General features: G+C 38.4%; 1 protein-coding gene across 2 annotated transcripts in view; it reads left to right on the top strand.

The window, feature by feature from the left end:
* Nucleotides 1-26,519, top strand: part of golim4a (golgi integral membrane protein 4a) — a 102,639-nt gene that overhangs the window by 42,838 nt on the left and 33,282 nt on the right. For both annotated transcript variants that reach the window (XM_028794487.2, XM_028794486.2), the window contains exons 3-5: nt 7,259-7,308; nt 18,100-18,153; nt 26,107-26,257. In XM_028794487.2, coding sequence (XP_028650320.1) covers nt 7,259-7,308; nt 18,100-18,153; nt 26,107-26,257 — 255 coding nt within the window. The remainder of the gene's footprint in view (nt 1-7,258; nt 7,309-18,099; nt 18,154-26,106; nt 26,258-26,519) is intronic.

The raw sequence follows: 26,519 nt of genomic DNA, 5'->3' as shown, positions 1-26,519 counted from the left end.
AGTGGTGTATAACTTAAAAGCTATTATTTAGGTTTATGTAGTGTGGCAGAAGGCTGGGGGCCAGACCCAGCTGGGATGCCTGGAAGGACCGGGAGGCAAGCTATACGTCCCCCGGGCCACAAGGGGGCAACCGCCCTGGATAGCAAGGGGACCACGGGGAAGGAGCAAGGAGGCTGAAACCCATGGGGGCCCATGGCTACCGCCAGGGGATGCCCCAAGCCTCATAAAGCCTGGGAGATCTGCACTTCCGCCGCACCTGGGAGGGTGGAGGAAGGACCTTCCAGCGATGCCCGGAGTGCTTCCGGGTGCTCATGCGGCACTTCCGCCACACCAGGAAGTGCCGCCGGAAGAACATCGGCAAGCACCTGGAACACATCCGGGTGATTATAAAAGGGGCCGCACTTCCTACAGTTGAGGAGCGAGAGTCGGGTGCTGGGGGAGGACGAAGCTCCAGTGACGGAGGGAAGAAAGGTGGCCCACGGACGTTTGAAAGGCCTGTGATTTGGGGTGTTTAGTGCGGAAGCACTGTGTGCTGTGCAGGACTTCAGTCTTTATTAAACGTGTTTTGTAACTGTACTGGTGTTTGATGGTGTTCGGGCTACCTCTCACAGTAGCTACCTAAAGATTTCTTCTTCTTCTTCGTCGTCTTCTTTCGGCAACTCCCATTAGGGGTTGCCACGGTGGATCATCTTCTTCCATATCTTTCTGTCCTCTGTATCTTGTTCTGTTACACCCAGCACCTGCATGTCCTCTCTCACTACATCCATAAACCTTCTCTTAGGCCTTCCTCTTTTCCTGTTCCCTGGCAGCCCTATCCTTAGCATCCTTCTCCCAATATACTTCTCTCCTCTGCACATGTCTAAACCAATGCAATCTCGCCTCTCTGACTTTGTCTTCCAACCGTCCAACTTGAGTTGACCCTCTAATGTACTCATTTCTAATCCTATCCATCCTCGTCACACAAAGTACATATCTTAGCATCTTTAACTCTGCTACCTCCAGCTCTGTCTCCTGCTTTCTGGTCAGTGCCACCAATTCCAACCCATATAACATAGCTGATCTCACTACTGTCCTGTAGACCTTCACTTTCACTCTTGCTGATACCCGTCTGTCACAAATCACTCCTGACACTCTCTTCTCCACCCATTCCACCCTGCCTGCACTCTTTTTTCACCTCTCTTCCACAATCCCCATTACTCTGTACTGTTGATTCAAAGTATTTAAACCCCTCCCCCTTCGCCAACTCTACTCCCTGCATCCTTACCATTCCACTGACCTCCCTCTCATTTACACACATGTATTCTGTCTTGTTCCTAATGACCTTCATTCCTCTCCTCTCTAGAGCATATCTTCACCTCTCCAGGGTCTCCTCAACCTGCTCCCTACTATCTCTACAGATCACAATGTCATCAGCAAACATCATAGTCCATGGGGACTCCTGTCTAATCTTGTCTGTCAACCTGTCCATCACCAATGCAAATAAGAAAGGGCTCAGAGCTGATCCCTGATGTAATCCCACCTCCACCTTGAATGCATCCGTCGCTCCTACCGCAGACCTCACCACTGTCACACTTCCCTCGTGCATATCCTGTACAACTCTTACATACTTCTCTGCCACTCCCGACTTCTTCATACAATACCACAGCTCCTCTCGAGGCACCCTGTCATATGCTTTCTCCAGGTCCACAAAGACGCAATGCAACTCCTTCTGGCCTTCTCTAAACTTCTCCATCAACATCCTCGGAGCAAACATTGCGCAGTCTGTGGTGCTCTTTCTTGGCATGAAACCATACTGCTGCTCACTAATCATCACCTCACTTCTTAGCCTAGCTTTCACTACTCTTTCCCTTAATTTCATTCTGTGGCTCATCAATTTTATTCCCCTGTAGTTACTGCAGTCCTGCACATCCCCGTTATTCTTAAATATCGGCACCGGTACACTTCTTCTCCACTCCTCAGGCATCCTCTCACTTTCCAAGATTGCATGAAACAATCTGGTTAAAAACTCCACTGCCATCTCTCCTAAATACCTCCATGCTTCCATAGGTGTGTCATCTGGACCAACGCCCTTTCCATTTTTCAACCTCTTCATAGCTGTCCTTACTTCCTCTTTGCTAATCCGTTGCACTTCCTGATTCACTATCTCCACATCATCCAACCTCTTCTCTCTCTCGTTCTCTTCATTCATCAGCCTCTCAAAGTACTCTTTCCATCTGCTCAACACACTCTCCACTCTTGTGAGTACGTTTCCACCTTTATCACTCTAACCTGCTGCACATCCTCTTCCTCTGTATATTCTCCTGTACTTCCCCATTCCACCACCACGTTTCCTTTTCCTCCTTCCTCTGTCCAGATGTCACGCCAAGCACCCTTCTTGCTGTCACCCTTACTACATCTGCTGTAGTTTCCCAACTGTCTGGTAACTCTTCTCTACCACCCAGTGCCTGTCTCACCTCTTCCCTAAACTCAACCTTGCAGTCTTCCTTTTTCAACTTCCACCATTTGATCCTTGGCTCTGCCCTCACTCTCTTCGTCTTCTTGATCTCCAACGTCATCCTACAGACTACCATCCTATGCTGCTTAACTACACTTTCCCCGGCCACCACTTTGCAGTCTTCAGTCTCCTTCAGATCAACTCTTCTGCATAGGATGTAATCTACCTGTGTGCATCTTCCTCCACTCTTGTACGTAACCCTATGTTCCTCCCTCTTCTTAAAATACGTATTCACCACAGCCATGTCCATCCTTTTGGCAAAATCCTCTGACCTTCTTCATTCCTCTCCTTGACATCATACCTACCCATCACCTCCTCGTCTCCACTGTTCCCTTCACCAACATGCCCACTGAAATCCACTCTAATCACCACTTTCTCCCTTGGGTGCACTGTTCATCACTTCATCCAACTCACTCCAAAAATCTTCTTTCTCACTCATTGCACACCCAACTTGCGGTACATATGCACTAACAACTTTCATCATCACACTTCCAATTTCCAGCTTCATAATCATTACTCTGCCTGACACTCTTTTCACCTACAAAACACTCTTGATATACTATTCCTTCAGAATAACTCCTACCCCATTTCTCCTCCCATCCACACCATGATAGAACAATTTGAATCCACCTCCAAACCACCTGGCCTTACTCCCCTTCCATTTAGTCTCTTGCACGCACAATATATCAATCTCCCTTCTCTCCATCATATCTGCTAACTCTCTCCCCTTACCAGTCATATTGCCAACATTCAAAGTTCCTACCCTCAGTTCCACTCTCTTTACTTTCCTCCAGCCTCCGGACATGCCTCCCCCTTCTTCTTCTTCTTCGGCCAACAGTAGCCCCATTTCCGCCAGCACCCTGTTAACTAACAGTACTGGTGGCGGTCGTTGTTAACCTGGGGCTCGACCGATCCAGTATGGAAATTTGTATTGTTGTCCGCATATTGATTTGGCAAATTTTTACACCGGATGCCCTTCCTGGCGTAACCCTCCCCATTTATCCGGGCTTGGGACTGGCACGAAGAAACACACTGGTTTGTGCATTTCCAATAAGTCTTAATTATTTTAGTCCCATTTTCTGCTCTCATCTGCACTATTAAAATTATATCCTACATGGAAACTAATAAGGTTGGGTATCACGGAAATGAGGATACAGCTTTGTGTAAACTTTCTCCTATTCAACTCAAAGAAAAAACAGTTGAAGTATTAAATATGTTATATAAGCTTTTATTAGACACTTATCTACAAACTAGGCAATAGTAAAAGATCAATTGTATAGGTTTTTAGGTAATTAGAAGCAAGCTGATTCACATTTTGGTATGATGAGCCAATGGGAAAATGAAAGAGGTGAAAAAGCTGCATAACATTAGAAAAAAGTTACCAAAAGGTACGTTATGACTTGCCTTAGGGTGGAACTGTTAAGCTAGAATTTCTTGCTAAGTAACTTTTTTCTTCTTTAAAGCACTCTAGCTCATTACACAGTATTTTTATATACAGTATTTAGGAGGTTTGTGTGAAGTACTGGGAAAACATAAACATGTATGCAGATGAATAATCCATGACTTTTTTTCCTATTTCAATTCATATGTATCAATGGATCAATTTCATTCTTTGTGCATTCTCTTGCATTGTATTTTAAATGAAAAACAGCTTTCACATGTTCATAAGGCCTTATTTATTGTAAAGTCTGATAATTATCATTCAAAATTATCTATCAAAATTATTTTTGGTAATATCACATCCCCACTTCCAGCTATGTAAAGAAGGTAGTATTCATTTTCCTGGCTTTGTCTTCATCAGTAAAGGAATGAGTCCTAAAACCCAGTATGGATTTGTTCAGCATCTTCTTGTCAGCTAAGTGGGCTTCTGAACTTGAGATTTATCACTTTTGACTCAGAACTGCTGGCTTCTGTAATTTGAGTCAGACTAGGCTATGTGGGATATCTGAGTACAAGCAAACCTCACTGTCGGGACTTACACATCAAGTGTACCTCGATTCCTGTTCTGGGCAATTTTCTTTCTAAGATAAGTTGAAATATGTTGGAAATACAACCTTTGTAAGTTGTCTGTTCACATTTTTTTTTTTCATTTGCGTGGTTGAGCATTCACGTTACCTCCATTTGGCAAGGGAAATGGGCAGATGGCTATAGTATACCTCATGGACTCATGAGAAAAAATAAACATTGATTTGCTGGGCAACCAAGAAAGAGAACAGATTGCTCCTGTTTTTACAAAAACCTTTTAAACTTTGCGTAGGAGAAATCGGCAGTAGCTACCAGACAGAGCACATTGCCCATCTTTGACATTTGGTGGCTAGCTGTACCTTAAAATGCTTGCTCAGTGAAGCATTTTACTTTTGTTGAGTTAGAGGAGGAGTAAGTAATGCAATCAAATCAAACAAGTCTAGGTATTAGCCTTTGTAATGCTTCTAAAAACAGGAAAATTAGACAGTATTGGGCACTACTTATTCATATATGTTTGGCCAATTTGCTTGATGTCAAGAATGTATGATTGTAGATACCTTTTTAAAAAACAGGTAAAATAGAAAGTCTTAGTAAGTATTTCAACAATCATGGCAACCTGCTTTGGTCACGGTGTGATTTCTTCTCCCGTCTGATCAGTTTGCTGTAACAAATATAATGCACATAATAAAATAACATTAACTTATGTATATCAAGAGCCCTATACCTGGAGAGGCAAAATCAATAAAGTTACCAAAAATATTTTGATGTGCTTTACCTTGTGGTTAAGTGTTACTTAAAAAATTGTATTAGCACATTAAAGTTAAAGTAATATGAAACTTGATACATTTCTTCTTTTTCTATGCTACTTTTTTCCTTATGAGCAAGGATCATTTTCAAATATTCCTACTAATTTAGTGTGACTTAACAATACAAAAATAAATGTTCTCTTCATATATTTTCAAAAGTGCACTAAAGTGCTTACAGTGCACTCTATGAATACCTGTGGTTTCTCAGATTGTTCATAGATCACCCAGCATGCTCACTGTAAGCAGTGCATGTTTAAATGTAAAATCTCTAAAAGACTGCTTTTGTACTTGGATGTACTGTATAGTCTGTCATTTGTGAAATCCAAACCCATTTTAGAGGAACTTTTTTGTTTTCAGAGCAGGCACATTGCTTTTAGACCTGAGATTTGTTTTTATATTGCACTGTAGGACCTCACCATAGTTAATAAGAAGGAATGCTTGTTTTTTGATACAGTAAGTGGACTATTAAATAGTAACGTAAAAATGTTTTTATATAAATACCATCACAAAACATAATCACAAACTGGACTTTGCACAATACTTTTGCGAGCTCTATAAGCCGTGCTGTTTCATTAAAGGACAGGTGTGGGGCAGACTAACTGGCAGGATGATGGCCAACCTGTTGCTGCATCCAAATGGTGCCATCTTTTGCCTTTATGCCTGGTGCAGCTGCGTTGTTCTTGTATGTGGGTGGACGTTTCTTGTGGGGAGGGCTTCTGTTCTCTTTCTCCGATGTAGAACCCACATCCTCATCTGAGTTCACCTCTGTTATAGCACGTCTTTATTTGAAAACAGCAGTGTCAGATCGGGGTGAGCGCGAACACAACTGAGAGAATAAAACTAAATTAAAAAAAAAAAAAAAAAAAAAAAAAAGCTAACCTTTACAAGTACCATATATTAACACCGGCTATTACAGACTCAAATCAAATGTATGTTTTTATTGTATAATAGTAACAATAAGAGCAGCTCACTACTCAAAATGTGTATTTTTAGACGGGGGAAGGCTTGATCCCGCCACTTTTTGAATATGAATCAGCAGTTCTTACTGCTGTACTACCAAAGAAGTCGTGACAACAAACTACACTAACCCGATTTCTTTTTTTTCGGTTATAGTCAAATAAAAGAGCACTTGTTCTGTTATACTTGTACCTTTTGTGAAAGTGCTTATTTGATATTTGGACTTCAGTTTTCACACATTATACACTTCATGTCAAAATTTTGTTGTTAGTACTGAAACAAGAAAAAAGTTTGTCTTTTAGGTATGTGTTCAACATTTCTTGCATTTCCTGTCATCCTACACTTGCATAGATCCTTGTAGACACGGAACACACATGAAATGCATGTGTTACAAATAACAATATATTATTTAGCCTATACAGCTCTAGGTACTACCACACTCCCTGATAAACAAGGCTTGAGCTGGGTCAGCTTTTTACCGTTTCTGCATCAATGGGGGTGGGGGGTTGAATGGGATAGCAGGCTGCTTGTGCTTATCAACACATTTACAATACAAAAGACACTGACGGGGAGGTGCAAATGGATCTAAGGTGGGCTGGGTTTACGAGTTTTTTTTTGTAGGCGTTGGTAATTCTAGTGTTAATAAATAAAACCCATTACTTCACATAATGACTAATAGATAAATTGCATTTACTCATATCTATACAGTATATTTACGTACACAAGTAAAGTTAGTAAATGTTTTATAGAATTGTCCTTTATTATAGTAAATAAGGTGAAATTATGTCTTGAAACATTACACCATTGCTCTACATCCCATATTTTTTATTTTGTTGTGAAAGTGCATAAAACATATCCTCAAAAAAATAGTTATAATATTTTATTTACCAAATGCTGTTGAAATAACTGTTTGTTTGAATTACATTTGCTGTGTTTTTTTGGGGGGTGGGTGGTGATTTCAAGAATTTTTGGTTTAAGATGCTGTTTGCATTATCTGCCAAATATTTACCTGAAGTCCTTTTTGCTTTGTTTAAAGATTTCCTAGTTTACAAGTTGGAAGCCCAGCAAAGTTTAAATAAAGAAAAGGTGAGTAAATATATGCACAATGGACTGCTTTCTTTTTTTTCTGTCTCTGTCTTTATATATATATATATTTTTTTTTTAAAAAAGGTTCGTATTGTCTCTTGAACTCTACAGATGACTTAAAAATGCCTGAATGAAATTGTCATTTCAAGAAGTCCTCATGTTTAACTTACAAGACAGACCTGTATGCAGCAAAACATTTTAATGACAAACACCACTATAGAAGCAGTGATAAATGGAACTTAAATGAAAAATTCTGCACAATATATTCAGGCATTTCAGCATACAATGCACTGGTACTTTGGCTGATCAAAATGTGGTTACTTTTACGCCTAATATTCTCGAGTTATTGTTCTGATTCCATTGAATGAAACATCTTTATTTATACTTCACATATAGCATAGGGCATTCATAAACTTGTTCCAAGTCAAATTTCAATTGGTTTAAATCTCTAACTTATTTAATGAAGGGAATACTAGTAAGCAAATGAAGACGTAATGATGGAAACATTACATCACATTTTTGCAGGCTTCTTTCTGATTTGCACCTAAGCAAGTTAACTTGATTGTGAGTGACTATATTCTTGAAAAAAGAGATTCAATTCTTTATCTGATCTTTGTGACTGCCAGCTACAATACCCTCTGCTGCTCCTCAATTTATATAAATCTAGCAGCAAGCATCACGAGTGACATAGTACTTTAACTGTCGTTGCATCCTTTTCTTGCTTCTTCTCCTCTGACTCTCTTTTTCATTAGCTGACTGAAAGAGGCATTAGCTCATGAGTTGCAGTTAAATTATGTCTTACACTGTGTATCCACAAGCAAGTTACTTGTGCTTCAAGTATGGAAAAAAATTAGTAACACTGCATCTTTGTCTTGTAAGTTGCCGTTGATAAAGGCCTCAGTCAGACCTGTCCAAAGAAAAGTCCTTTATACTTAAGAGCCTGTTTTTTTTTTTTAGGGGGCGATATAGCTCCCTAGTTGGAATAAGTTCTTTTGAAATTGCGGCGTTTTAAGTAACTGAAAAATATATAGATATGATATAAAAGGCGATATCCCTCCCATAGTGATATGGCGGTAAAAATCACATAAGAGAAAATAACTTCGCTTTCTTTACTGACGATTTACACAGCATTACAGACGGGAAGCCTATGGCAAACTTTATCAAGGTGGGATCTTGATCTATACAGTCTGCCATCTTTCGTCGCTGCGCTGAAAGGATTTTCAGGACGGATGACGATATCACCCATCCGTCCATGGCTTCAAAGTGTTTGGCTGTTGTCCAGGCCTTTTATACTGGTTCCTCCATGTTGGCAAATAGTCCATTTCCAAACAAGGAAAGAAGATCCCGTGCTCACTTCCAACAGAGGACAAAATAGCATACACCTGTCTTTAGGCTGAGTACACATTCCTCAAGCTGTCTCCGTCCATCTTGTCTTATGCTTGGCTAAACACTTCTAAATGCTGAGTGCCCCTATTGGCCTGGCCTGTACATGTGAATGGATTTATAAAATAATTTCTTGTACAGAGCACAGTTACATTAAACTTAAATTCTTATTACAGAGCCACATGGTATTCATTCTGTACACTACACACAGCTTACACCGTAATGTCTTGTCCTTTTTGCGATAAACCTAGGAATCTGCTGTATTGTGTCATGCTTGTGAACAGAGGAGATTCTAGGAGCTCTGGGAGCCCTAGATAAAAAACCCCAATGGTGCCGTCCAGCTCACCTTCCCTGTAGGCCCAATATGGTAAAATGTATTACCAATTATTTTAGTACAAAGTCTAAATTAATAAGATCTATGGGGAGAATTTAATAAACACAAATCCTTTAATTTTGTGAAAACAGATTATATACATAAAATGCCACAATAAATACAACATTCGTATAGAAAATAGAAAAACCATAACAATAGAAAAGTAAATCTACATATAAAAAATGTGAAATAGTAAATAAAATGTAATTAATGTAAGATTGCACATTATAAAAAAAAAATACAAATTGCACATTGTAAAATTTAAAAAATAAAAGATGCACATAATTGAAATAAAACAAAAAAGGGTTGGTAAAGATATTACAGTGTATTACTATAACTTTCATAATTGCGGTTTGTAGGCTTTGTCTACAACAAATGCAACCGCAGCATCCTCCAGGTTCAAAGATATTCAAACATTGTACTCTGAAATTTATAGTAATATGTATCATTTAGTTATGAAAATGATTGTTTAAAGTTACTAAATAAAGAAATGTTCATATCTCACACTCACAATGAAGATTGGGATCCCTGCTTTTGGGTTTCTAACTGTGTTTTTTTAGTACAGTTTTATGTATGATCAAAAATGTGTGGGAGAAGAATAACAAAAAAGGCAAATCCATGAAGAACAGTGAAAATATTTAGGAAACCATTGCAATAAACAACTTCTAACCCCTAGAAAGCTCTAAATCCATCACAAGACATATTTATGCTCACTTACTCTGAGTCAATTTTTAGTCTTCAGTCAATATAATTTGCAGGTTTATGGAGTCTGAGTGGGCTGAAATCTTTGTGTGGTCAACATAATAAATAGGTACAAGGCATGACTATCGCTGTCCTTGTATTGTAAGGAGCAGTGAGGCACATACCTTTAAATATACATAATGTCATTTAATACACTTTTAAAGGCATCCTGATGCTGTTTTCTCAGCATTAGACCTCTTTTACTTAGTTACTGAAAATTTGCTTTGTACTTGATTATTTAAACCAAGAATTATCAGTGACTCCTTATTAAAGCAGAGAAGTTTACAGTGCATTATAGCCCTCAAGCTTACAGAACAATCAGTAACAATAATATAACATTGTCAAGCCTACTTAATTCAGTTCAAGATCATAGGGGACTGGAGCTTTTCAGCAGGCAATACTTGGCACAAGTCTATTGTAATGTACATTGACACTTGTACTCAAGACAGGAACCAATTTGGATTCATCAGTCAACCTAACCAGTACATCTTTGGGAATGTGGGAGGAAAGCTTTCAAGTATCCACGCAGAAACAGTATAACAGGTTAAACCGATATTGTGAGGCATCAATATGGTTACAATGTAATACAATTGTTTACAATTTTGTCTTTGAAAAAGGATTGAGGTTTTACTGCAATTGCAATGCCATTTTCACTCTTGACACACTTTTTAAATGACAAAGGCCTGAACAGAAGCTGACTGTTCCTTTAAAAAATGTCTAAGGTAGCACTCTGGCACAGCTGCCTCACAGGTAATAGAACCATCCATCCATCTATCCATCCATCCATTTTCCAAAACCTAAAGGTAAATACTAGCTTGGTAATTATCTTACATTTGCAGCAGGAGTAATGATTGGGAGACCGGTGTGGAGGAGAGTGGTCAAGGCTAAATAACATGGACACGATGGAAGACTTTTTTTTTTTTATTATAATAAAGAGAAAAAACTAGTTTCAGCTTTTTCTCACTTTTATTGGATCTTTTTATAACTGAAAGCCACCATTTTTCAAAGTGACCCTGTGGTGAGAAGTCAAGCAAAATGACACCTTTTATTGGCTAACTAAAAAGATTACAATATGCAAGCTTGTGAGGCAACTCAGGCCCCTTCTTCAGGCTTGAGTTGCCTTGAAAGCTTGCATATTGTAATCTTTTTAGTTAGCCAATAAAAGGTGTCATTTTGCTTGACTTCTCACTACATCCATAATGGCTAACACGGTACAACACCCTAGTACTACAAACTGAACCTGGGCAATTAAGGATTTCTGGTTAAGTGAGTTAAGTGAGAAATTAGAAATTATCTGTCTACAGCAACTCTTGTATTTCTTAGTTAAATTCAAAAAGATGCAAGACATTATCACTGCATCAGTTTATTCTATTTTACTTGTGAATTTAAAACTGTTCCAATTACCTGGGCATTATACAAACTGATCCTTGGTAGCAAAACAAAAACCATGAAAAAAAAAAAAAAAACACAATATATATACAGTCAGGTCCATAAGTATTTGGACAGTGACACAATTTACATAATTTTGGCTCTGTATCCCACCACAATGGATTAAGCAATCATGTGATTAAAGTGTAGAGTTTACTAAAAAAAAATCACGTGAGACATTTAGGAATGACAGCCATTTTTCTTGCATAGCCCTCCCCCCACCACTTTCCAGGGGCTCAAAAGCATATGGACATTTAACTGACAAGCCATTCTATAGCCATGTGGGAGCAGTTTCCTCATTATTTTATTAACTACTAGCTGATTACCCAGTGGCTTTGCTCACTGAGTGCAAGGGAAAAAAATAAAATGTAGTCTATAAGTTATTAAACAGTAAAACATTAACATTTAAGAAGTAAAGCTACATTGAGCACTACTAGAGTGGTTTCGGGTAAACTACATTTTAAAGGCGGTATAACACAACAGGTAAGTAGTCGTAACAGCAGCTAAAATGTATTTGGATCATCTGTCGGTAGTAGATCCCCTGTGAATGGCGCTACACGAACGCTGTGGTATAGAAATTACATTTTCTATGTGATCGTCCAAATTTCTGCCTGACAACCTTGCACTATGTGACTGTGATTTAAGAGAAAAATGATTCTGATAACTGTGAACACTGACCTTCCATGTTTAACGGGCAGAAGGTCCAAACAATTCCCAAGTCCAACACTTTACATGAAGAGGTCTGTACATCTTCTTAGATGTAAAGTCACCATCTTTTTAAAATAATTGATCACAAAAGCAACCTTGAATGTTGTGGGGTTTTAGTGACCTGAACTCACCTTAACATTAGAATTACCAGAGCCTACGAAAAAACTCGTAGATCCGGCCTGCCTTAAATCGCTTCTTAAATCCGTTCACACCTCTCCGCCAGCATCTTTTGTCCTCTAAATGTGCTGATAAAGACAAGCTGCCAGCAGCCGGCTATTCCATCCCCCCACCGACTTAGAACATGCACAAACTTTTCCCAGCTCATGCCTTGATTGATTATCTGGGAGTGAAGTGGAGTTTCGGAGTGGAAATAATAGATCGTTATTTGGAAGACACGCATTTCAAAAGAAAAAATATAAAAGTAACACTTTATCCCCAGCGGGGAATCAAACTCAGGTCTGTGAGGCACGGCAAAGCTGCTGCGCTCTGAGAGGCAAATCTTAGCGCACTACACCACGGAAACTGTTGTATCACCCTTGAAGCTTTTGTGAAAGTGTTTATTTGATCTTTGGATCTCAGGCTTTACACATTCTATAGTTTATGCCTACATTTTGTAACATTTATTACTAAAATATGAAAAAGTTTCTGTTTTAACAATGTGTTTATACAGATTACTGTAGAAATGGAACACACATGAAATGCATGTATTCCAAATAACAATCTATTATTTCCAATCTAAAACTCCACTTCACTGATTGTTATAACAAGTGGTGAGAACTCCTGCAGTGAAATCTATCAACAGAGAAAAGGTGCACCTATTGTATTGGTGCCATACTCATTAGTATACTTGCCTTTCATGCAGAGAATCCAAGTTCAGTTTCCACTCATTACATTAAAGCTTTTTTTTTTTTTTTTAATATATCAATCATTTTGTCTTGCTGTTATCGTCTAAAGTCATTTATTGTTGTTTGTTGCATAATTCCTCACCATTTATACCACCACTACAACCTCTCTAGTACTGCTCCTCTATCATATTTGAAGCTGTACTCTGTTAAGCAGTATTTGTAATCCTACAAATGAATAAAATCTCATAACAAATTAAGATCAGCAATCATATGTAATCTAAACACTTTATACAATAGTCTTTGCCACTTTAAATTTACAGTGGTCTTTTGAAGTGATGGCCTACCAAAGCTGGGAAACTCCAGTATATCTACATAAATGGAGCTGATTTGGTGACTGTTTGTTTGTTTGTTATGTATGTTGGTCCCAGCATCACTTGCAAATCCCTGTACATATTTTCACTACAATTTGAAGATAATTCAGGGATAGTCCAACTGTAAACATGTTAATAATATATTTCATTACTGAGACAAGTGAATCTACTTATTTAATTTTTGCACAATATTGCCATCTGCTGTGAGATAGGGAGAAGTGCTCCACTTGGCAGAGATGCTACTGTGCATTAGCAGTAAGTTCTCTGTGCACTTGTAATCAAGCCTCCTGTGGTCAGATGTATGTTCTACTCAGTTATAGTAATACAATAGAAGAGTGGCGTTAACTACAAATTATGCATGAGGTTATATAATAGTTTGGCCTTGAAGGGTCTGTATGAAGGTTTTTGCCCGTTTCTATTCACAATAACTGTAAACAAGGCAAATGAGTTCTGCCAGTCTTTGGATAATTGTGACTTTCTGGATGATTTAAGCCTTGGACTTACACTGATTTTGACAGAATGTCCACTCTTGAGCTGTTTTGCTGTTGTGTCAAATTTTTATTTCATGTCTGTAGATTAGACCAGTAGTTCCAAACTTTTTACATCTATGGAGCACTTTTTCTAGCTAGTTGTGGACAGCCAGCTTATATTTGATATCACAATGCCATAAACTCTTAACTGTTTTTATTCAATTGGTGAATAGGCCTGTATTCAATAACAAAAGATATTAATTAGTTGCCAGATGACAAGGAAGTTGTAAGGTAACATTAAAGCATAATAAATTATATACAGTATACAGTTGGTATTGGACACGTACATACTGATTACATACATATTGGTTAAATGCTATGTATTCATATATTTCAATAGTTAGATCACAGACTATTCAATGGGAGCCTTGTACTCGAATTTCGCTCATTGATTATTTAATATTAGTGTTCTTAGAAGTTAAAGACCATCTCAAAGCTTGTTTTACTTGCAGATAGTTTGTGTTTTGTTTGTATAGCTCTAAGAGCAGAAAATGCAGTTTTACATAAAGTATGTAGGGGGAGTGAAAAGGAAGTTCAAACAATTCAAACAATTCCTTAAGTTCAAACAATTCAAAAGTTAAAATAATTTAACCTGCTTACTCATTTTAAACAGGTTGAAAAATAGCAGTATCAGTAGTGAGAAACACTCACTACTAAAACATTCTTTAATAATTACCCATACATCCATTTTCCAAACCTGCTTTATCCTAAGCAGGGGCATGGGAAAGCTGGAACTTACCCCAGCAAGCATAAGGCACAAGGCAGGAAAAACACTTGGACATGATGTCAGCCCATAGCACAGCTTAAATACATACAACTGAGCAATCACTGGCAGTAGGGAAGAGGAAATAAAAGCCTTATACTCTTAAGGCAGGGGTTCTTAAAATTTTTAAGTTGATGGCCCAAAAAAAGATGATCAGTACCATACTGGGACCAAAGAAGAGTATTGGTACAATAATGACAGTGGAGACATACATAAACAAATGTCAGTTGCTATTTAATCAAAAACCAGTGAGTGTTTTTTCCTCGTTCAGGCATATTTCTCACATGAATATTGCTGTAAGGGAAAAGTGGTAAGCAAACATTGTTAATAAAACAATAATCATTCAAAACAGGGAATAGATTCCTTTGGTATTTCACTACCAGTATAAATACTTAGTGTTAAGCTTTAGTAAAACTGAGATAAACAAATCCCTTATAACGGCGGTGGTTTGTGTAGATCGTTGAAAAACTGTATGAATGTTGACTTTATTTAGTCACTTGATTTTTGGTGCCGGATAAGGAATGAAGTGGTAAAAGCAATTGATCATTTCTATTTATTTACTTTGTCATATTTTTTTTAAATAACATTTTTCAAAGGTGCTCCACCATTAACAAGATGTTTTTCTGAGTTTGCAAGTAGTTCAAGCAGCAAAATAGTTACTAACAGACTAGTGTTCATTTTTTGTATTTTATACAGGTGACAGGATACTATACCTCTAGATAAATAATTCCGCAAACATGAAATATTTAATCCTACTTAATAACTTTGTCCTGAATTGTCGAGGGCTCCACTTTACAGCCCGTGTCACCCTTGTGATATTTTCGAGTGTGCTTATGCAGTTCTTTTAAGGTCCAACAAACACATTCATCACACTACCAGTAGATTGAGATTTATCAAACCACTTTATAAAAAGTACTATGAGAAGCACAACAAACCTAATACAAAATTTATTTGCACTTCTGTTATAGGTTTATGCCGTAACAATGAACACATGGTTAGGCACTGACCAGTTTTCCATGCCCACTGAAACTTCATTTAGCAAACACCCTTGCTGCCATTAAAATAGGACTGCTGTATTATTGTTTAACATGGGCAAAATGTATGGAAACTATTTGTTCTTTGTTTTTCAAAGAAATATTCCTGCTTTTAGACAAGCAAATCCAGCCCTGTTAAAATCTTTTCCTGTTATGCCTGTAGTGTAACCCTTCCACCACTAGTCGCACACACCCCATTAATCCTAACTTACATGTCTTAAGTGAACTGCAGTACAGTAATCCCTCCTCCATCGCGGGGGTTGCGTTCCAGAGCCACCCACGAAATAAAATCCGCGAAGTAGAAACCATATGTTTATATGGTTATTTTTATATTGTCATGCTTGGGTCACAGATTTGCGCAGAAACACAGGAGGTTGTAGAGAGACATGAACGTTATTCAAACACTGCAAACAAACATTTGTCTCTTTTTCAAAAGTTTAAACTGTGCTCCATGACAAGACAGAGATGACAGTTCCGTCTCACAATTAAAAGAATGCAAACATATCTTCCTCTTCAAAGGAGTGCGCGTCAGGAGCAGTGACTGTCACAGAGAGAGAGAGAGAAAAGCAAACAGATCAATAGGGCTGTTTTTCTTTTAAGTATGTGAAGCACCGGGGCACAAAGCTGTTGAAGGCGGCAGCTCACACCCCCTCCGTCAGGAGCAGACAAAGTGAGACAGAGTTTGTTTTTCAATCAAAAATCAATACGTGCCCTTCGAGCTTTTAAGTATGCGAATCTCCGTGCAGCATGTCGTTTCAGGAAGCAGCTGCACAAAAGATCACAACGTGAAGATAATCTTTCAGCATTTTTAAACGAGCGTCCGTATCGTCTAGGTGTGCGAACAGCCCCCCTGCTCAATCCCCCTACGTCAGGATCAGAGAAAGTCAGCGCAAAAGAAAGAGAAAAGTAAGCCGGGTAGCTTCTCAGCCATCTGCCAATAGCGTCCCTTGTATGAAATCAACTGGGCAAACCAACTGAGGAAGCATGTACCAGAAATTAAAAGACCCATTGTCCGCAGAAACCCACGAAGCAGCGAAAAATCCGCCATATATATTTAAATATGCTTACATATAAAATCTGTGATGGAGTGAAGCCGCGACAGGCGAAGCGCGATATAGCGAGGGATTAGTGTAGTGACAAGTTGGGTGGGAGGAGATTGTTTGTTGAATAGCATTTGCTGAAGCAGAACAGGCTAAATGTGGGCTGTTGAAACAGAAAAATATTAAATCACAATCATGTGATGACCCATTATGAACAAATTGGGTCATGACCCCTAGCACATAATAGCAATTGTATAATGTATTCTGGACCACAGGTTGGGAACCATTGGATTAGACGATGTGCTAGAGATTTAGATATTGTTTGGCAAGCATTTTCAAACTGGTAAGCCTTGGAAATCATGTGCCTATAACATTTGTCTGTTGAGAAAGGCACTACAAGAATAGGAATCTTAGTTCACATTAATTACATACGGTAATGACTGTACAAATTGTATAATGAGGTATATTCAAATATCTGGTCTTTGGTAACCTTTTTTTGGGTAAATGAACTTGGAAAATGTTGCACATACAGTACAAAAAATTGATATGGACATAACTCTCAAGCCTAATTAATCGGATCCAGGTTCATGAGTAGCCGTAGTCTATCCTGTCAGCATCGAGTGCAAGGCAGAAACAAGTCCTGGTCTGAGCACTAGTCCATTGCAGGACCTGATCAAGCACACAGCACACCCATGCTCACACTCACACTGGGCTAATTTGGAGTCTTCAGTTAATGTATACATAAGTTCAGATTGCACAAATACATGGGATAGCATGTTAACACAGACATTTAATGTTAGATGAGTTTTTTTTACAAATTGAGTTTCTTCCAATATCAGCATTCACATGGTATTTCTCTGTGTGTGTGTTTTTATTTTTGTGAGGATATCTGTAACAGATGTTGTTTGGTCAGCCTCCATGTATGAGTTAAACAGTGCATTTAGGTTATTTTATACTGAGACCATTTATGGAGTAGCATTAAGACTTGTCAGAGGGAAAAGGGAGCTGAAATCTAAGCAGACAAGCTTCCTTTCTTAATAGATGTGAAGTTTTAAATAGCTTGTTTTGGATTGTTGTGGTTCATAGTATGTACACTAGGTGCTTTTGTTAATTGTAGTATCCTTTTTGAATGCCTTTTTAACAATTTGTAAATTGTGTCCTTTTTAATTAGTGTGTCTATTTTAGGGTTACAAAGAGTCGCCTGTCTTGGTGCAGCTTGAACATGCCTTGAGAAATAATACAATTTTCTGTTATGAAACCTCTTGACTTTTTACATTACTGAGCAATTTGATGAACTAATCAAAGGAAAAAAGAAGTATTTGTATGTTTGCTTTTTGACTGCTTTGAATAAATTACAATGTTTTAAATTCTGGTTTAAATAAATTACACTGAAGATGAGATGCCTCTCCTTAATCAATATCTGTCTGTGTTCAGTCAGCACAAGTGCTACTTGAAATGATGTTGTTGTTAGCTTTGGTAGTTTATTTGAGGTGATTAATATGCATGGAAAAGCTATTTGACAGGTGGTGAATAATATTTGTTTCTTGTTTTTTTTCTTGCCTTTATTATCTACAGCAAGATTCTACTAACAGATTTAACTCCTTGAATATGCAACACCAGATGTTAAAGGTGAGTATTATATTTACCAATTAAATTTCAATTTAGAGGAATTGTAGAATGTAAAGTGAGTGGTAGAGATGCATAATTGTGGCAGGGCAAAATACACTGTATGCTTGATAATATTCTTCAGATTTGAAGTCAACTTTGATAATCCATACCATTTCATTATTTTTGAACTGATCTTTTTATCATTTGAGAAAACTAATGAAGAGACAAGGTTAAAGGTTGTGGTACTGATGTAGTAAACCCTTTTTATAGGCAATCCTATTAAGCAAAGGAAGCCCCATCTTAGTGAGGACTTCTGGCTTTATCTGAAAAGCATTAGAGAAAGAGGCCTTGTTTTAGGAGTGTGTTATAAACCACTCAATGCAAACAGTAATTTCAGTACACATATTTTTAGTAATATTTAAAGGCAGGTATGAAGGCAGATATAGTCACTATTACTATTTTGTAATAATCAGGATTCAGTTGAGGGTGTAGAGATGATTGAACCACTAAGGTGAAGTAACCATAATCCAATACAATTCTCAGTGTTTAGGAAGGCCAACACTGTTTAACTTTGGTAGGTCAAGTTTTAAGCGGATGCAGTAAAGTCTAAGGAGGATGCACTGAGATACGTTTATGTTTTTTGGAGACCATCGAGGAGCAGTGAAACAGGTAGGGCATATGAGAGCATGAGGGTAACCATTAAGTAAGATATTAGGGAAGCTAAGTTAGAGATATAGCAAGATAATGTGAAACATAACCCTCAAGGATTCTTTCAGTATTTTAGTAGTAATAGAACAGTCAGAGAGGAGGTGAAGTGCATCAGGAATAGTAACGGGGAATTAAAAAATACAGACAGCAGAAGCTCTAAACTCAAATTTTTCTGAGGTCTTCACATGTGAGGGTGTAGATAATCTCCCAGTGGTAGAATGGACTACTAAAGAGAAGGTACTGAATGATTTAGAAATTGTAGAGGGTACTGCTTAGATTAAATAGACTGAAATCAAACAAATCACCAGGACCAAATATTTATCCTCAAGTTCTTAAGGAGGTTAGCAAGTACATATAAACTACTGTGTGACGGTCCAGGTTGTCTCCACCCTTCTTGGTAGATTCTGGAAGCCACTTGAACCCAGAATTTACCTAAGGATGAGCTGGGCAAATGAGAACATGCACAGTCAGCAAAGGTAGGTTAAAAGTGCTTTATTGCTTTAATTTAAAATTAAACAATAGTGCAAATGGTGAAGTGCTTCAGACAATGTGCAAAGTGGAGGTTAAAATGTCAAATAAATAAATCAATAAAAACTAGATTAAAATCATGGCAGGAATCTGTCTTCAGCCCAAGTAGACATCCTTCCAACAAGCACACCCAACCCTTTAACTGGGCTTGGGCGCCTGCTGCCATTACTTCCGACTCCTGCTGCCACTCCTTGGCTGTAGTTGGGAAGCCTGCTGGAGCAGTCAGTCACTCCTGTTCCCCAAATCGCTCAGCAGGAGTGACCCTCAGTCCCCTCTAGAGTGGTGGCCACATGCTCCTCTCCTGGGACATTCTTCCTGGCTACATGCCTCTAATATTTCCCACACCTGATCTTCTCCCAATCGCTCTCTCCATTATTGCTTTAACCTCCTATTTTTTTTTTAATGTTTTTCCCCCGCCCAAGCTCTATACTCAGGCTCCCTTTTCTACCATTAGACCTAGACACTCTACCTAACAAGATGCTTAGAGTCAATGGGGGACAACTGAGCTGATCTTATGGGTGCAGAACAGACAATCAATTTGTTGCCCCCACTGGACTCCTGGCAACCACACAGCAGGGTACCACACCCACAAGCCTGAGTCTACCAACACTGCTTTCATTTAATTTTATTTATTAAAAGTTGGCAGAAGCACCCTGGGCTAAACCATACCACACCCTGTCGTATATTTTTAGAAAGTCATTGTGTACTGAAGAATTTCGAAGGACTGGAAAATGGCAAATATTATCCTGTTCTACAAAAAGGGTGATCGGGCAGATACAACCAACTATATGCCATGTTTTACTAACATGCTAGAATTCTGTAAGGAAACAACAAAAGGATATGAACATAGTAGAGCAAATTATATTACAGGTAAAATTCCGTTACAACGAACTCCCAGGGACCTAAAAAATATTTCGTTGTAACGAAAATTTTGTTATGAGATTCTGTATTTGTTGCTATAGTGCTTTCTTTAACTTGCATCCAGGCATTTGCAGTCATTTCAATAGCTTCTTTTACGTAAATTTTAATCTCCTCCTGCCTACAAGTTATGCTGACGAGAATTTTTCTTGGCATTTCCTTGTGATGATACACTTTCAAGGTGCAAATGATGCCCAAACCCAATGACTGAAGCGCTGCCATGCAATTGGGTGGGAGGAATTCAATGCGAACATTATCTGAATGTGGAAGCATGTTGTGGGCAGCACAGTTCTCAATCAGAAGCCTTATCATCCTTTTTTTTTTTTTTTTTTTTTTTTTTTTTTTATCTTCTTCTTCATATTGTGAGGTTTCTGAACTCTGAACCCATCCCCCCCCCCCCCCCCCCCATCCCCACCCAACGGAAACGACATGCTGAAGTGCTTCCTGAAGCGTGATTTCAGCGTCTGTGGAAGATTGTTTGTCCGTTGCTAGGGCAGGGCAATAGGAGGCTCACAGTGCTGCAGTGAAGCACCACAGAAGCAAATAATAAAAGATCGGGGTCGCGCTATAAGTCACTGTCTTGCATCCCAAAACACGAGGCTGAGTCGCAGTACTTTAGCAAAACCAGCTTTATTCAGCTTGAAACAGGAACGGCACACTTATTTATTGTAGCGGGATCTGCCACTCTGCTATACACAGACACAGCAGTCAGGCAGGGTCGTGCAGGTCAGTGATCAAGTAATCCTGTTATCAGCATTTACAATGTACATGCTCCTAACCTTGCATCACCCATTGAGATCTTTTCTGTTTACTTTGGCGGAGAGACACAGCATATCTCTGAGCCTGCTATTGCCCCATACTGACGCGGAGATCGCACTTCGGGACGCTCTTCGGCTTGCTGTCTGGTTGTGGGAGGTCCCAAGAGAGTTTACAAACCTCACATTTTCTTGATCGAGTGCCACATTAATAGGAATGTTTCTTGAACGAGCATCACTGAACCACATAGAAACTGCTTTTTCGACGTCTTCAAATGCAGCAGTACACATACATTTGCAACCCGAGATTTTTCTTTTTTTGCTCTGTCTTTCAAGAAAGTTGACAGTGTCGATGGCGAAATTCTGAATTTACTGCAAAAAAATTTTTTTTCTAATATGAACTGTTATCGTTTTTTCGTGTCTGCCGTTTCTATAGGAGGGTGACAATGAGTTAAATTCCAATGGATGTTTTTCAAATGTTGACGAGCAATAAGTAAAAAGTATCGCTGAAAACAAAAACGGCGCAAAAACAGTACGAGGAAAGTTGGAAGAAAGAAATTTTTTTTTACAATGTTTCTGTTTGGGGATCATTGTGCACAACTGAGCTGCGGCCACAGAACTAACTGCTCAGTGGATGATTCATTCAGGTATTTCAAGGTCTTTTGTACACTTCGTTGTAATGAAAGTATCTGCTGAATGTACTTCATAGTAATGAGATTTCTATAGACTCGTGTCATATGGGGAAGCTGTCGGGACCATAAACATACTTCGTTGTAATGAAAATTTCATTGTAAAGATATTAGTTGTAACGGAATTTTACCTGTATTTATTTTGACTTTCAGAAAGCATTTGCTAAGGTGCCACATGAGAGGTTGGGCATCAAACTAAAAGAAGTGGGAGTTCAGAGTTGTGTGTATGGGTGCAAAATTGGCCCATACACAGGAAGTAGAGTGTTATGGTGCGAGGAACCCTATCAGAATTGGCTGCTGTTAAGAGTGGTGTCCCACAGGGGTCAGTGCCAGGACTGCTGAAATTTTCAATTCATATAAATGATTGTATATAAATAATAAGCTGGTTAAGTTTACAGATGATACCAAGTTAGGTTGATTGGCAGATAATCTAGAATCCATTTAATCATTACAGAGTGACTTGGACAGCATACAGGCTTTGGCAGATTTGTGGGAGATAGTGTTTAGTGTAAAGCATTACACTGAGGAAGTAAAATGTTAGGTTTTAATACACAATGAAAGATCTGAAAATTGAAAGTACACCTTATGAGAAGGATTTTAGGGAGCTGTAGTGGACTCTGAACTATTAACTGCCAGATGGTGTTTTGAATCCATTAATAAGGCTAACAGAATGTTAGGTTATATATCACGATGTGTAGAATACAAATTCATGTATGCTCAAGTTTTATGATGCACAGGTTTGAGCTCCTCTGGGGTACTGTGTGCAGTTTTGGGCTCAAGGCTACAAAAGGGACATGGCAGTGCTGGGAAAAGTCCAGAGAAAAGTGACTAGGCTGATTCCAGATTGAAGGAACAATTAAAAGAGCTGAACCTTTTCAGTGTAAGCAAAAGAAGATTAAGAGGAGACATGATTGAAGTGTTTAAAATTATGAAGAGAATTATATTTTTCATTTAACATTATGAGGGGATCAAGTCTGTTACTTTAAAATGAGTTCAACAAGAACACAGGGACACAGTTAGTTAGAAACTTAAGGGTACATTTTGCACAATTTTTAGGAAGTTTTTCTTAATACAGAGAACCAGAGACACGTGAAATAAGTTACCAAGTAGTGTAGTGACCTTCAAAACTAGATTTGATCATTTTTTTTTGGAAGTATCAAGTGGATAGGGTTGGTGAGCTTTGATGGGCTTAATGGACTGCTCTAATCAAGATTGTCCTAAAGAAAATGTAAACAAAATAGAAAAAAATAATAGGATTGAAATGGTATTGTTGGTTAGACTTTCAAACTGTGCTTCTGGAGGGTTGACATTTTCACACCAGATGTGTATACTTGAATGATCACTGATTTCTGGGATTGCTGATACTTAAATATAATCCAGGGTGGAAGAGGGGGGACTTCCTGTCTTGATTCAGAGGTGTTGTCAATAGTCACCCTATTTGGAGCCATCAAGTTTGCAGGTAAAAGGGAAGATGTTAATGAGTGTACCACTACAGTCTGTGGAGGTGAATTACATATGTACTAAGAACCTTGAAAACGCCCCCGTAAGTGCACAAGTTTGTCACACCCCCTCACTCCAGATCAGCTCAGACCCAGAGGTAGGATTGGACCTGGCCGAGAGGTCGTGGACCTAGGAGAGATTATCAGCATGGCCTTTTAGGAGCCCTGCTGGAGAACCTTTACTCTTGAGTTGGACTGCTTATGGGTTGCCATCTACTATAGCTGGGCACGGTCAATTACCAAGATCACTTCACCAAGAAGATAACACCTGATGAATGATAAATCACACATTTTAACGCTGTATAACTGTTTCCCTGGCCCAGCAGTTTACAACTCAGGTACTTCATAGGATATTCAGTCCATTGATGATCTAATTTAATACTATCGATAAACCAGTGTCAGATGCTTCAGTCTGGAGTATAAAATGAGTAGATAGGAGAAAATACTACAAGGGCAGATATCAGAGCCTTCTTGAAGTCAATGAATGTAGCTTTAGTTTGAGTATCCCATACCATCAAGTTTGGAGCAAGTTTTTTTTTTTTTTGTTTTATGTCAAAAGAAGTGGGTTATGAACCTCTGGTAGTCCTAGGAAGGCTTGTACTTGTCATTTGTTTCGTGACCGGGGACAGTCCTGCATGTCTGCAACAGTGGAATATTGGGGTTTGGCTGTGCCTCGTCCAGATATATAGCCGATAAACTGAAATAGCGTTTCTTGAGATTTATTTTGAAGCTGACTTTATATAGTGTTTGAAGAACAGCCAAAACATGCAATACATGTTCCTTCCAAGTGCCAGAATAGATGATTACATCATTTGGGTAGACAACACTATAGGCATTATGGGGCTATAGCAATCTGTGTACAAAATGCTGAAAAGTCCCGTGTAGCTTGAATGGTTGAACACACTACTGCCAAAGTCCACTAGGAGTGCTAAATGTCATGTTTTTTTTTTTTTTTTTTTGCTAATCCTGTTAAGGGAATTTGACAAGTACCTCTTAGTCGTGTCTAGGGTGGTGAGATATTGAGCCTCCCCCAACCATCTGAGGAGATCGTCCAAGTGTGGCATGGGGTAGTATTGAATTAGGAGACTTGGTTTAAGTAGAATGGAATCATTATACAAACACCAACTTCCATCTGGTTTTAGTATCAATACAATCGGACTTAAACCAAGGGTTAAAACTGTCCTCAATTACTCAATTACCCTTACCAGGTCTAGCATGCTTTTAATTTCTAGTTCTTCCTCCACCTTCTTTGCCTCCAGGAGTCAGAAAGGGTGTTTACAAACAGGATTCCTTTTTGTTGTGACATCAATTCACTACCATGATTGAGAGATAATGCAAAGGAGATTAGGGTCCTTGAAGAGTCAGAGGCAGTGGATGGTTTCACACGCTCCTTCCATGGCTTTAAAAGTTGAATATGGTAGATTCTGTCAGTGGGTCTCCAGATTGCTTGTTTAACTAAATAATACAACAAACCTTGCCTCTCTTTTATTTTTAATAATTAAGAGTGGAACATGACACCAGCACTATTACACACTCCCCTGCCTGAAATTCTCAATTCGACTTGCCCAGTTGTATACTCTGACTTGTGTTTTATGCATGCTGTAGGTTTTCTTTAAGTAATTCTCTGATTTTTAATAAATCGATTGTGTGACTCTTGCTTTGTACTTGTAGAGGAAAGTGCCGCAGCTTTCCATCCTTTCAATATATCCAATAGACCTTGGGTTTGTCTTCCATATTGTATTTCAAATGGGAAAAACCCCGTTAGAGGCTTATGGGACTTCCTGTTAAGCAAAGAGTACAAGGAATAAGAGGTACTCCCAATCTCTTCCATCCTATCCGACCACCTTCTGTTAATGTCTGTCTGAGCATTAGATTAATTCACTCATTTAAACCACCGGTTTGAGAACGACACACTGAGATTTTTAAAAGTTTAAATGTGCCTGATTCGGCTGGGACAGGCTGTCTACATACAAATGGATGTGAAACTGAGATGATGATTCTGTTGTTGAGAGTGATTTGTTTACGTATAAAAGTCTGTATGCACATGCTGTTGCCAGTACAAAGAATACATGTTTAAAGTTTGGGAAAAAGAATAACATTGACTTCAGTCTATTCCTTGTAGCTGCTGAGGAGGATATCCATTTGATACCTGTAGCAATTTAGAAAAACAACGGTGGCTGTTTTTTGTGATATTAACTGATGATTTTTGAAAGACAGCACATTTTTCCAGCAACTAATGTGTTTCAACAATAAGGTATTTGATTCTGAACCATGAAGTTGGCTAGTACAAATTTCTACCTTTGTAAATCCTGGATGTTGCAAATTACAACTCATGGTTTCATTTAGTATGTTAGTGTATTTCAAAGTGTATTCTTGATTGTTTTTTCATTCCTCTTGTTATTGGAATTGTAGGCTAGGAAGTAATTGTGTAGGCATGCGGTTATCAGTTCTGACAGGCATGTTTCATGAGGTAATTGGTACACTGTGAAATGAAGTCAGACTTCTATTTTAATACTACTGTATATCCACTTAGTTTGCTTTTTGGCAGACAACTTTCTGATGGTGCTGGAAAGAAGGACATTGCTGCTGAAAATGTAATTGGAAGTATGTAAATAGCTTTGGGTACTGAAAAACCACAACATGAAGTCAGTCTGTGTTTGTTTGCCAGTTTGGCCTTTAAAATAAACAATAATCTTTTGAATATTTGGATTAATATTAAATTGACAGCCAGTCAACATGAGATGACCAAATTCAGAATGAACAGAAGATGGGGAGGTGTCAAGAAATTTGTTTCATAAGCTCATTTTTCAGTGCTTCTTTGTTTTGATGAATAATATGATAATGCCAAATAACTGGGTAATTGAATTTGTCTGGCAGAACCAACATGAGGAATTAAAAAAGCAATACTACAATCTGCAGGAAGATCATCAGCAGCTTGGTGAAGATCATAGCAAAAAATTACGGGAACACAACTCTAAATACGATCAGTTACAGCAATTGAAAGAAACGGAGATATCTAAATTGAAAGGTATGATTAATAACTTCAAAACTTCGTAGGGATTTTTTTGGCCTAAATTAACAGTGTTCCATGATGTTCAAGGGGGACACAAAAAATTGCTGGAATTGTTATAAGAAGAAGAAACCTTTTAATATAAAACCTAAAGCAATTCCCTTTTAGTCACCTTTAAACTTTGTGTCCTTGAGAGGCAATACATTTGTCCCATCTCTTCTCTCATTCCTGTTAAACATCCCCTGTGCTCATCTTTTTGTTACTGTGTCTAGAGCCTTTG

This window comes from Erpetoichthys calabaricus, chromosome 2 (assembly GCF_900747795.2).
Source record: "Erpetoichthys calabaricus chromosome 2, fErpCal1.3, whole genome shotgun sequence".
In the NCBI taxonomy this organism is placed as follows: Eukaryota; Metazoa; Chordata; class Cladistia; order Polypteriformes; family Polypteridae; genus Erpetoichthys; species Erpetoichthys calabaricus.
This window is presented reverse-complemented; position numbering and strand designations above follow the sequence as displayed.